This window comes from Pteropus alecto, unplaced genomic scaffold (assembly GCF_000325575.1).
Source record: "Pteropus alecto unplaced genomic scaffold, ASM32557v1 scaffold37, whole genome shotgun sequence".
In the NCBI taxonomy this organism is placed as follows: Eukaryota; Metazoa; Chordata; class Mammalia; order Chiroptera; family Pteropodidae; genus Pteropus; species Pteropus alecto.
The window spans coordinates 387,258-400,470 of NW_006440605.1; the positions used below are offsets into that span (position 1 = coordinate 387,258).

At 51.5% G+C, this 13,213-nt stretch overlaps 1 protein-coding gene across 1 annotated transcript; it reads left to right on the top strand.

The window, feature by feature from the left end:
- The first annotated feature begins 1,482 nt into the window (after positions 1-1,482).
- On the top strand, positions 1,483-6,687 carry CD320 (CD320 molecule). The gene is made up of 5 exons (XM_006917218.3): positions 1,483-1,679; positions 4,057-4,179; positions 4,500-4,733; positions 5,029-5,190; positions 5,363-6,687. The coding sequence occupies exons 1-5, from the start codon at positions 1,520-1,522 to the stop codon at positions 5,488-5,490; spliced, it is 807 nt and encodes a 268-aa protein (XP_006917280.2). The 5' UTR covers positions 1,483-1,519; the 3' UTR covers positions 5,491-6,687.
- Positions 6,688-13,213: the final 6,526 nt, after the last annotated feature.

The window sequence follows — 13,213 nt, forward strand, 5'->3', positions numbered from 1 at the left end:
TGTCAAACGCTGAAAGCTCATCAGAGGGAGTGAGCCCCGTGGGCTGAAGCCCCTGTGAAGACTTCCTGGAGGAGGTGGGATTTGGTTGGGGCACATGATGACTGGTTCAGGAAGATCAGGAGGGAGGAAGGCTGGGCAGGGTGTGTGGAGGGCAACCCTGGAGGGCCTTGGGAGATCACAGGCAAGATGCGTATTGAAGGTCTTGGAATAGTTTTATGATCCAGACTTGAAATTTGCTAATGAAGTGGAGTAAGAAAGAGGTCTGACACCTGAGGTCTTTCTGTGTGCTAGGTACTATCCTGAACGTTCTCTATTCATGACTCAGCTCCTTCCTGGAGCAATCCTGTGAGTCATTGCTGTTGCCATACCCCCTGACAGAAGAACTGAGGCGTAGAAAGTCCAAGAATGGCTTCTTCAGCTTTTCTCCCTGTACCCCAGGTGTCTCCCTTACCAAGATGCCAAGCCTCAAAAGTGAGGCGTTTGCCGCCCCTGCCCCCTGCAGTCCTATCCACCTGCCTCTTTACGCGTGCACCTTTGCTTTATCTTATTTTCCATGGAAATCTGGGAGATTATCAGAAAATGTGTCTGCTCCAAAAGCACCTATAACCTCCAACATTTTCAAATAGTGAAGGAGGCCATCGACCTGCAAATAGTTTCTTCTGTGAAAATCTAGATGCTTTAGTGCAGCTTCATTGGAAATGGGGTGGTAGACACTTGCATACCTGTCTTAACGCTGAGGGACAGTGACTCGCCTGGGGTCTTGCTGGCAGTTGGACACGCATCTCTGGAAGGCAGAGCTGTAGATAATATTTTCAAGAAGAAAACAGCAGTCACATTGGCTTTCTAGAAAGCTTGCAGAAGGTCTCATTTTATGTACCTCCTGGGTGAGTGTGAGTAGAGAAAACCCCAGGACTGCCATCACATACCTTGTTCTGGAACTGAGTGATACCCACATCCCTGTGAGGGGTCCGTGAGGGCTAAGTGAGGCAGTGAGCGTGAGTGAGCGTGGATGAGCGCATCTGGGTGCCGGGACAGAGGGCCGAGGATGGAGGCCAAGAACTAGATCTGATATTCCAGTGGGGAATCACACTAAATCAAAATAAGTAAATATATAATTTGTCGAGTGCACAAAAGAAGCATTTGGAGGGTGAGAGAATGGGGTGTGCTTGAGGGGAGCGGCTGCCATATTAAATAAGGTAATTAGTATATTTGCTGCAGGACGCATATAGAACGTTAAATATTATTAATATATATATATAGTGAGTAGACACCTACAAGTTCGTTTCCATCTCCAGAAGTTTCTAATTTCAAGTGGGCCCTATCCATACCATTCAACCATTCAGTATACTTTTTCATTGGGAAAATTGGGGGAAGAGCCTCAAATCGTGGGTCTCCTCGTAGTCGGGCATTTACGGTAGGCTGAGCCGCGGGACCTGGAGACTTGGAGGCGTGGGCCCAGCCCCGGCCTGTGCGCATGCGTGCGCGGGGATAAAAGCCAGGCCCCGAGGGCGCGCAGCCTATGCCGGGCTGGGGCGGCGCGTGGAGCCGCTGGATGGCACTGTGGGGATCACAGCGGACCGCGGCCCTGGACCTGGCACTGTGGTTGCTGCTCGGCTTCGGGCTGGGCCTGGAGGCCGCCCCGACTTCGATTACGACCCGGTCCCCGGTTCAGGCCCCAGGTGAGTGAGCTCCGCGCAGCCCGCGCGCCAGTTCCGCGGGCAGCCTAGCTTCATCCCCGCGCGCTGGCCATGCTTCGACGTGGGCTGCGCCACTTGTCGGTCTGGGACACTCCCCTAGCTCCTGACCAATGGTTCGGTAGCCCAGCCATTGGATGAGCCATCCTCAGTCTGGGGACTCTGTCAGCCTTTACCCTGCTTCGGCCCTTCTCACACTCCGCACCTGCTTTGCTTTGTCTTGCTCCATCGTCACCTCCACGCCGCCCTTCAGCCAGCGTGGACAGGAAGGGTCGCGGCAGGCTCTGGTTGTCGGACCTCTAACTGCGCGGGGCCGTTCGCCTGGTACCTCCCCTAGCAGCCGCACCTTTCAAACCCTCGTGCCTGAGCTGAGGCCCTGTGGCTCTTCCCTGGGCGAGGCTCTACCCCGCAAATCTCTGCACCTTCCTCCTCCGGCCTTAGAGAACGAAAAGTTTCCCTCCCATGTGACCCCTGGCCTAAATATTAGGTAGGTGGCTGTCTGAGGTTCCCAGAGGCAACTGGGTGGGTTGGAGTGGCCTCCCTGTGCGCACAGGAGCCCCTGATTTTCAGCTGTGAGCTCAGGTTCACACATTTACGCTGCTCTCCCCTTTTATCTGGTCCCCTGCCTCACTCCAAAGTCCCTTCAGGTTAAACATTCCTGGTTCCTCCATGTTAACCAAATACCCAACTCTTTACAGACATGCAGTCTCCTCCTCAGGACAGTCAGGTAGGGACTCCTAACTGCCCCTTTTACAGGTGAGAAAACTAAGGCTGGGAGGAGAAGTCACTGGCTGCTCCAACTCCCGTCTGACTCCGCAGCTGCTCTACTGCTCACTTTTCAGAGGGACACGCACTGCAGCAGGCCAGGGAAGGAGGTTGTCGGTTGTCTAGGCCAGGAGTAGCTAGCCCTGGGGCGGAAGCCTCGCCTACAGGCTGCCTGTCCCCATGGACAGGAAAGGAAGCCGGCTCCAGCTTGTCCACAGCTTTTCCTGGCTCCATCGAGCTCAGGGACTGTGTGACCCACAGCTGCAGTTGGGCTTGGAGGCCTGCGGAGGTGCCAACCGTGGAGAATCGGGGTTTGGAGTAAAAAAGGGGAAGTGGACCAGCATTGGATGGAGTGGGGCTAGGCTGGGGCTAGCCAGGTGATTGCCACCCATCTTGCTGCACCACTCAGGTTCCAGGCCCTTCTGTGCCCCTCCCGATCAGCAAAGGACCCGAGCTTCACTGCCCAGGGTCCAGAAAGGTTAAAATCTCATCTTAGTGTGACCTGTGTCTACTTGTTGTCAGGCACTGCCCTAGGCTTGTGGTCACAAGGTCAGCCCTGACACACTGAGTGTCCAGTCTATGCGGGTACCAGTTTAAGGACCTTGTTATAAGTAAGAAGAATAGACTTAGGGGTCTTTGAGAGGGGCATGAGATCCCACCCAGGAAATAGTCTGAGATCTGAAGGCTGAGGAGGAAATGACCAGTACAGAGAGGAGGGAAGAAAGGGTGCACTGGGCCGGGGGAACAGCATGGGCAAAGGCCCCGAGGTGGAGCAATCCAGACCTCTTAGAGATGTGGCGAAGAGACCAGGACAGAGCGAGCTGGGTGAAGAGCATGTGGGAGGAGGTGCAGTTCCAGGAAAGGTTCAGGGCTGGGCCAGGACTTGCAGCCACACGGAGGAAATAGCATTTGGTCGAGAGGGTCAGGGGACCAGGGATGGTTTTGAGCAGAGGGCAAGGGTGTGGGTGACCAAACGCTGTTAATCTGAGAGGTCTCCCGTGTCTGAATGGAGATGGGGGTGGGGCCTGGTGAGGAGGTGGCACATTCCAGGTGGAGAAAGTGGGTCAGATCTGGGAGGAATTTAGGAGCTGAGTTGACAAAGCAGGTCCCATACCCAAGGCCTCAGTTTCCCCTTTGCTAAGCGGGTGGGATGGAACAGGCTCTGCTGACCCTGACTGTGGGCCTGATCCAGGGCAGGTTCAGAGATGGCCCCTCCGCCAATCTGTTTAACTACTGGGCTTGAAGAGACTCCTGGGGAGACTGCCTTGCTATTCGGAGCCTGGTAAAGACTCTAGGATCAGAGACCTGGGTTCGGTCCTTGACTCTGCCATTGGCTCTGCTGCCTTGGGCCTTAACCTCTCTGCAGTGTCTGCTGTGGAGTGGGGATTGAAGTGGAACCTGTGCGGGAAGCCTCGTGGTGAGGCCGTGGACTCCTCTGCTCCAAGCCCCACACACAGTGGGTCCTCAGCAAAGGGTGGCCACCAATGTAGTTCCAGTACTCTGAGACCTGGCCTGTCTTCTGGTGGTCGTGGCCTGTGACCACTGGGCTTCTGGAGAGGGGTCCAAACTCCAGGCCTCACTTGTGTGCATCTTGTAGGATCCACTGCAGACTCGTGTATGCCCACCGGATTCCAATGCCGCACCAGTGGCTTCTGCGTGCCCCTCAGCTGGCGCTGTGATGGTGACCAGGACTGCTCTGATGGCAGCGATGAGGAGTGCAGTGAGTGGCCTTGCCTGGGGGCGGGGCTCCCAGGGGCTGGACCCTAGGAGATGGTGCTTGTGGATGGGGCCTGAGGGTAGGTGGGACTTGCAAGGAGGGAAGTCTGGGTCTCACGCTTGAGAAGAGGTAGGTTTACAGGGAGGCAGAGGTGGTTGGGCCTTGGGAGAAGGAGCTTGCTGGTAGGGGCGGAGCCTTTAGTACTGGTGGGCCCTATAGCTTCCGCTGTCCTTGGAAGGCGCGGCTTGCAGGGGAGTGGGCCGTGAAGAGTACCTGGGCCCTGTTGTGGGTGTGTTTGGGACCTGACTGACCCTGTACTTCAGAGATAGAGCCGTGTGCCCAGGATGGGCAGTGCCCGCCGCCCATGGAAAACCCCTGCTCTTGTGACAGCATCGATGACTGCCACGATGGAATCGACAAGAACCTTCTCAACTGCAGCAGACAGCCCTGCAGGGCAGGAGAGCTTCACTGCCCCCTGAGCAGTACCTGCATCCCACACACGTGGCTCTGTGATGGGCACCCAGACTGTCCTGATTCCAGTGATGAGCTTGGCTGTGGTATATGCCATGGGACTGCATTATGCCTGTCTCGGTGGGGAGGGTGGTCATTAGACAAGGATGCCTGACACTTCCAGTGCATGACGAGGCTGGGGGTGTAAACACATGCGTATGCTGGTGTCTGTATTTCCATGGGGGCAGTGAGAGGTCACTCCCAGCAGCAGTGCCCACCAGTCTCATTCATGTTGGGATGGAAGATGAGCCACAAGGTCCTCCACAGGCACCTGGAACATCTGTTCATCGCCACACCTCGGGTGCCCCGTCTCCAGCTAATGAATGCCTGGACTTATTACAGGAACTGAGACCCTCCAGGAAGGCACGTCTGTGGGGACGCCTGTGACCTCAGTGACCCTGGAGAGTGTCACCTATCCCAAGAATGCCACAACCACCTTAGTCGGCGACCAGAACTCAGTTCAGTCCAGAAACAGAAATGCCTCCGGGGTTATCGTAGCTGCCGGTATGATGAACAGGCGCACCTGCTTCTCTTGGGGCCTGGGGCAGCTCCTCCTGGGAGCTGGGGCTCGGGGAGGGAATAGGCTGCAGACCCCCATCTCAGTGTGTCAGGAGCTTGGCGAGTGAGGGGGCTCCTGCCACCCCCTCACCTACTCCCATTTGTCTTTTCCCCGTAGCACTGCTAAGCGCAGGTCTGGTTGCTGCCGTTCTGCTTGCGATATCCCGGCTCTGTGCTCCACTGGGGCTGCTGGTGACCGTGAAGGAGTCCCTGATGCTATCAGAGAGGAAGTCCTCACTGCTCTGAGGACAAGCTCTTGTCATATCACCTGGGCCCTGAGTGTGGCAACTATGGGGACATGTGCACTGTGACTAACACACCAGCCTTCAGGCATGGGTTCTTCTGGCTACACAGACTGCAGACCTGAGCTCCTGCACATGTGACCTGGAGACTGGAGGTGCTTGGGCCCTCCCCCGGATGTGGGGAGCCTGGATGGGGAGCACGCCCCGGCCGGAACCAAGGGGCTGGCCCCCAGCTGCCCCCAGGGGTGGCCGCATGCTTAGACACTCCTGCTGCCCCCATCTGAGGGTGGTGATTAAAGTTAGTTTACATCCTCTGCCTGACTCTGGGCCTCAGTCTCCCCTTGCCCAGGCAGCCTGGGGTCTTGGCTGCAGCCCCTCCTCTGTGCTGGAGCACCCAGCCCTGGCCCCCACCATCAGCCATTCTGCTTCTGGCTTCCTGGGGTCTGGAGCAGGAGCAGTGGGGCCAGGGTGGCAGGGCCGTGTGCATTACCTACAGGCTTCTGCAAAGAGCATGGACAGTGCCTCCTGGAGTCCTGGGGACTCTCATCCATCACGACTGACTCTTTAAGATGGAAGCTGGGTGTCCTGCATTGATCTCTGCTCCACCCCATTTTAAAATGTAGGTTTTATTCAAGTATGGTGAGGCTGGTAGATCAGGGAAGACTGCCATTGAAAAGACACTTAATAAATCATAATTCCTAAGAAAAGAGGGCACACCATGTCACTCAGAGCCACATGGGGCAGCACCAGGGCAGTCAGGAGGCGGTGTTGGGAGGAGTGTGGGCCAGAGCTTCATTATAGTTTCCACCAGAAGCAACGGGTGAGCGAGGATGAGCAGGCATGGGGTTGCTGTCTGTTGTGTAAGTCGTAGCCTGTTGACAGGGATGTGCCTGAGACACTCACCTGGGTCCGTATTACTTGTGCTGCCCCCACAGACATATCTTTTGCAACGGATGCCTGGGCAAGTGAGAACTTATTCTCAGGTGCTTACATTATATTATCCCTAGTTGTCTGGCCCTGGAGTAATGGGGCAGAGGAATAGGAGCTCTGGATTGGTTGGTTTGCTTTGGAAAGGAGAATCGTTTCTTATCTCTAAGAACAAGCTAACCCGGAGGGACAGTTTGTCCCTGGTTAGGGAAACCCTGGTTGCCAGAGCATGAAGAATACAGAAAAATAAAAATAACAATGGAATCAACATGCACCCCGAATGCTGAGTGATGAGAACAAGCCTCTTCTTTGACCCTCAGTTTCTCATCACTAGGGTGGCCAGGGCCCAGGTAGCCTGCTGGGAACCTCGCTGACATCTTTGGAGGTGGTGTCTGCCACCAGCTGGCCCTGTGCAGCCCAGCGCTGGGGGAGCACCCGGGGTCCTCTGCAGGGTCTCAGGGCTCCCACGTCTGGCAAGAAGCCGGCCCCTTACACAAGATGCTGGGGGGGGGATAGATTAAGTGGGTGCAGCAGGAGGCCTTCCTAGAGCGGGTAAAGCTTGGCTTTGGAACCCTGCTACCCCGTGGAGGTAGGTGCTTGAGGTGGTTTTGGAGTCTGAGCCTCAGGCAGTGCGTTGGGGGCTGAGTTCTCCATTGGGCAGCAGGAGTCGAGGCATAGAAGGTGGGCTACAGCCAGGATAGGGGGCATTGGACCGATGGCGGAGCAGAGGGTGCCCCGCTTCCTTACAAAGCCTTCCCTCGGCACCCTCGGGGTGCACCTTGCACTGGCCACAGTGTTCTGCCACAGATGGGACAGCGGGGGCAGTTGGCAGGAAGGAGATCCCAGAGAGCAGGGTTTTCTCGTTTTTAAGTTTTTGCTCTTTCTCCTTTTGCTCAAGCCTAGTCAGCCGAAGTGGGCCACAGGCTGTGAGGCCAGCTGCGAGTGTCACATGCCGCCCAAGCAGAGGGCGAGGATCTGGATCTTTCCGGGGTGTCCCTTGAGTTCTCGTCAGGGGAGCCAGCCACCACATGCTTAGGGGTTTCCGCAACTGCTAATGCTCCCATGCTTCTGGGTCAGCAGCTCTTTTTTTTTATGTGACTATCATGTTTTATTTTTTTCAATTTAAAGAATTTTTAAATTACAGTTGGCATGCAATAGTACATTAGTTTCAGGTGTACAGCATAGTGGTTAGACATTTATATAACTTAGGAAGTCATAAGTTATATACCTGAGTAGTCAGGTATCCACCTGCACTATACTTAGTTGTTACAATATTACTGACTATCTTCCCAGTGCTGTACTTCACATCTCTATGACTGTTTTGTAACTACCAACCTGTACTTAATCTCTTCACCTTTTTCACCCAGCCTCCCAACCGCCCCTCCCATCTGGCATTCACCAGTTTGTTTTCTGTATCTGTGAATCTGTTTTCATGTTGTCTGCTCATTTATTTTGTTCCTTTGATTCCACACGTAAGTGACATCATACAGTATTTGTCTTTCTCTGTCTGACTTATTTCACGTAGCATAATACTCTCTAGGTCCATCCATGTTATTGCAAATGGTAAGATTTCATTTTTTTTATGGCTAAGTAATATCGTATTGTGTACGTGTGTGTATGTGTGTGCGTATACACCACTTCTTCATCCAATCATCTGTCGATGGGCACTTAGGTTGCTTCCGTATCTTGGCTATTGTAGATAATGCTGCAGTGAACATAGAGGTGCATAGATCTTTTTGAATTAGTGTTTTGGATTTCTTCGGATACTTAGAAGTGGAATTGCTGGGTCACATGGTAGTTTTAGTTTTAATTTTTCGAGGGACCTTCAAACTTTTTTATGGTGGCTGCACGAATTTGCAGTCCCACCAACAGTGCACAAGGGTTCCCTTTTCTCCACATCCACGCCAACACTTGTTGATTTATTGGTGATAGCCATTCTGACCCGTGTGTGGTGATAGCACATGGTGATAATCGCACATCGCGGTTGTAATTTTATTTCTCTGATCACGAGTGATGTTGATCATCTTTTCATGTGTCTGTTGGCTATCTATTTATCCTCTTCGGAGAAATGTCTATTCAGGTCCTCTGCCCATTTTTTAATTGGATTGCTTTTTTATTTTTTTATATTGTATGACTTCATATATTTTGGATATTAACTCCTTATTGGATGTTAATAGACAAATATCTTCTATTCACTAGGTTGTCTTTTCTGTTTGCTGATGGTTTCCTTTGCTGTACAAAAACTTTTTAGTTTGACTTAGTCCGATTCGATTATTTTTTCTTTTGTTTCCCTTGCCGGAGGAAGCATATCAACAAAAACATTACTAAGAGCAATGTCAGAATGTTTACTGCCTATGTTTTCTTCTAGGAGTTTTGTGGTTTCGGGTCTTACATTTAAGTCTTTTATCCATTTTGAGTTTATTCATTTATATGGTGTAAGGAGGTATTCTAGTGTCATGTTTTTGCATGTGTCCGTCCAGTTTTCCCGGCACCATTTATCGAATAGACTGTCTTTACCCCATCGTATATTCTTTCCTCCTTTGTCATAGATTAATTGACCATATAGGTGTGGGTTTTTTCTGGCCTCTCTATTCTGTTCCATTGATCCGTGTGTCTGTTTTTATGCCAGTATGACTAGCTGTTCCACCTGATGGCGGCTGCTGTCCTCTGGGGGCTGAGCTGGCTGGATGTCACCATTTGGAATGTCTGTCGTGTCTGGTGCCTTGGGACAGCTGGGCCTTTCCCTCTCTGGCCTCTCCAACTCAGGGCTCTCACGTGCAGAGCTGGAGCCTTCAGACTTGCTAAAGCTCAGGCCTCCCTGGACCTGGGCCGGCATCACTTCTGCGGCAGCTTCGATGGAGTCCTGGGTTAGCCCCGAAGCGTGCGTGGAGCTGAGGGGCTGTGAACACTGGGAGGGCCCGCTCTGTGGGGCCATCCTTGCAGACCAGCTGCCACAGAGGGGCAGGCCAGGGTGGGGGACTCCCACCCAGTGAGCCAGCTGACGAACCACGGGCAGCGGCTTCGCTCTCTCAGGTGCAGCTTTGTCATCTGTACCACAGGGTCTGTCCCACGTGGGCACGGCGGTGGCAGCTCGTTGTCCCTTCGAGCAGTGCTCATTCTGTGCTGCCAGATGCCCTTCCTGTCCTGTGCAGTGAGCCCAGCGACTCACCTCCAGGAATCTGCAGGGAGGGTCCAGGTGTCAAAGAGGGGGTGTTTGGGAACCCACTAGGAGGAGGACGAGGACGGCGGATGCAGGTCTTGGCACCTGGTGAAATTCTGGTGGGCAGGGAATGTGGCTGGGAGAGGGTTGGGTGGGGTGAGGCAGGGGCTTCAGAGGTGAAGATGGGGGGGACGGAGGAGTGTGTGTGTGTGTCTGGTCACCATTCTTTCATTTTTTTTATCAAGGAAAAATTCACATATAATTAACCATTAACTGTGTTAAGTGTGCAGTTCGCTGGCACGCAGTCCGTCTGCAATGCTGTGCAACCACCACTCCAAGTAGTTCCAAGATATTTTCATCTTCGAAAGAAACCAGCTTCCCATGCGTTAGCCGTCACTCCCCACTCCTCCCGCCCAGCCCTGGCAACCACTAACTTGTCTTCTGTCCTTATGGATTTGTCTGTTCTGGACATTTCGTATAAACAGAATCTTACCATGGCTGGCCTTTGGTGTCTGGCTTCTTGCACTGAGCATCATGTTTTCAAGGCTTTTCCCCCAAAGTTCTTTTATTCTCCACTTTGTAACTCCCCTCCCCCCCCCCATTACCTAGGCAACCACTGATTGGCTTCTGACACTATAGACCAGTTGCATTTCTAGAATCATATAGTAGATACCTTTTTTGGTCTGGCAGATTTTACCCAACACAATTATTTTAAGATACGTACATATCGTTGCATGCCTTAAAAGTTTTCTCATTTGTATGCTGAGCTGTATTCCATTGTACGGCTAGCCCGCAATTAATTTACCCATTTCATCTGTTGACAGATACTTGAGTTGTTTCCAGTTCTTGATTATTACAGATAAAGCTGCTATGAACATTTATGTATAAATCTGTTCATATGCTTTTATTTATTTTGGGTAAATACCTGGCCCTGGAATGGGTTGTATCACACGTGAGGTACAGACCTTCCCCAGCAATGTATGTGTTCTCGTTTTCTCACGTCCTCGGGGTCACATGTGGTCGGTCTTTTAAATTTTAGTTATTCTACTAGGTGTGCAATGGTATTACACTGTTTTTTTGGAAATGAGATTTGCCTAACAAAATTAACCACTTTAAAGGGACAAGTCAGTGGCATCTAGCACTTTGTGCACTATGAAAAGTGCTAAATGCCACTGAATTGCCTCTAGGAGTTCGTGAATCTTTTCATGAGCTTGTCACGCTTCACAAAAGATCTCTTTGGGACTTCGATTGGGATTGCATTGTGTTTGCTGTGTTCGTAGATTAATTTGTAGTTGCGCAGCTAAGTGCCAGGCATTGGCCTAAGTGCTAGAGACAATGCCTTGCCAAGAACAAAGCCTCCTCCTCGCTGATGTGGAAGTAGGGGGAGGGGACACAGAACCAACTAATAAACCAAACAGATGGTGCTAAATTCCTGGGGACTAAAAGCTGAGTAGGAGAGAAAGGCATGCTGGGTTGGGGGAAAGATGAGTCACTCTTTATATTAGTCAAAAGAAGCCTTGTGAACAGGGAGACATTTGGGTAGAAACTTGAAAGATGGAAAGGGGTGAGTGAGCTGTACAGGTGTGTGGGTGAAAAACGCTGGGGAAGAGGGAACAGCAAGTACAAAGGGCCTGAGGCGGATATGTGTTCCAGAAACAGGAAGTCTGGAGGGAGTGGGGCGAGGGTGGTTATAAGATCCAATGTCAGAGATGGTGGGGGACGGCCACAGAGGTGCCCCTTAATCTGCCTCCTGTCTGTTGTGAATCTGCGGGTTCTGGACGTTTCCTATAAACAGGCCTGTGCTATGTCACCTTTTGGGTCTGGCTTCTCTCACTGAGCATCATATTTTCAAGGCTCATCCACATGCTGGCCCTGTCTGGTTTGGCTTTGTAGGTTGTATTATCCTCTTAAAAGAGGTTGAGTGTTCTTTTCCGTTCCCTTTTTTCTATTCTTTGTGTCAACCTGAATGAGATGGAAATTACCTGCTACTGGAAATGCTGATAAAATTTGATTGGGAAATCCTCTAGGTTTTGTCCTTCATAGAGAGGTAGATTCACACCCACCCCATTCTTCCCATCTCATTAACATTTTTTTGCTCAACCATGTTTTTGGTATCCATGCCGATAATATGAATGTAACTCATAGTGATATGTAGTAAAAAACAAAAACAAAAACATGCATTTTATTAACACGTTTCCATATTACTGGCTTTTGGGATAGTTTTCTGTTCCTACTAGGATATGCCTCTGCCATCCTCAGGCACTCCTATTGTGTCTGGGATGCCGAGAAGTGCTACGCTGGCTGGCCTGTTGGATCAGCATGTTTTCACTTTATTTAGCACGCAGTTGTCTTCCAGAACAACTTGTATCAATGTCTATTCCACACCGCCTGAAACCAGACGGCAGCCGAGTCCAGGGCCCATGCTGCCTGTGCCGCTCAGCCAACACGGACACAGGAGTTGGGATGTTGAGAATAAGCGTTTATTGTCAGAGCACCGGTGGTCTGAGAAGGCAGCAGGTTAACACCTTCAAAACTGCCTTGCCTTCTCTGTCCGGCTGAGGGTATCTCAGGGAAAATCTCGGCATTATTCCAGGGCCTACGTGATGGTTCTGGGTGGGGGGTCCAGTATGCTTCATGGAGCCGTGCTTCTGGCAACATGGTCCTCTGGAGGCGTCAGCAGCCCGGGAACAAAGTAGTCTGGAAAGAATGCTAGACAGGCATTATTCCAGGGCCTACGTGATGGTTCTGGGCGGGGGGTCCAGTATGCTTCATGGAGCCGTTCTTCTGGCAACTTGGCCCGGGAACAAAGTAGTCTGGAAAGAATGCTAGACCAGGAGGGTCGCGATCAGTTAGCCTAAGGCATTAATTATGTTTCAGGGCAACTTTCTATGGCAGGGGACGTTCTGAGCTCTGGGTCGAGCCTCTGGGGACAATCTATTGATAAGCTACAGGGCAAGGAAAAGTGAAGCCGAGGACACTGTGATGCCTCTACTGTGGGGGTCCCAACCGGACCCTTCTTCACCCTCAGGAGAATACCATTTCTTCCACAACCTCATTAACACTCGATATTATCTAACTTAATTATTTTCCCCCAACCTTATGGTTGGAAAATCTCAAGGCTATTTCAGTGGGCATTTTCTTGATTACTCGTGATGCTGTCTTTTAAAAAATTGTAATAGATTTTATTTTCTAGAGCAATTCTAGGTTCCCAGCGAATTGAGTAGAAGGTACAGAGATTTCCTGTGCCCGCTGCCCTCACACAAGCACAGCCTCCCCCGTTATCGACATCCCACAGCAGAGTGGTGCACCGTTACAATTGATGGCCACATCACAGTCACCCAGAGTCCACAGATTACATTACAGGTCGCTCTCGGTGTTGTACACTCTATGGGTTTGGACAAATGTATCTACCGTTCAGTATCATACAGAGTAGTTTCACTGCCCTAAAAATCTTCTGCACTCTGCCTGTTCATCCCTCCCTGCCTCCAACTCCTGGAAATCACTAATCTTTTCACTGACTCCATAGTTTTGCCTTCCAGAATGTCATACAGTTGGAAGCACCCATTAAGTAGGCTTTTCAGATTGGCTTCTTTCACTCAGTAATAGGCATTTAAGTCTTTTTGTGGCTTCATAGCTCATT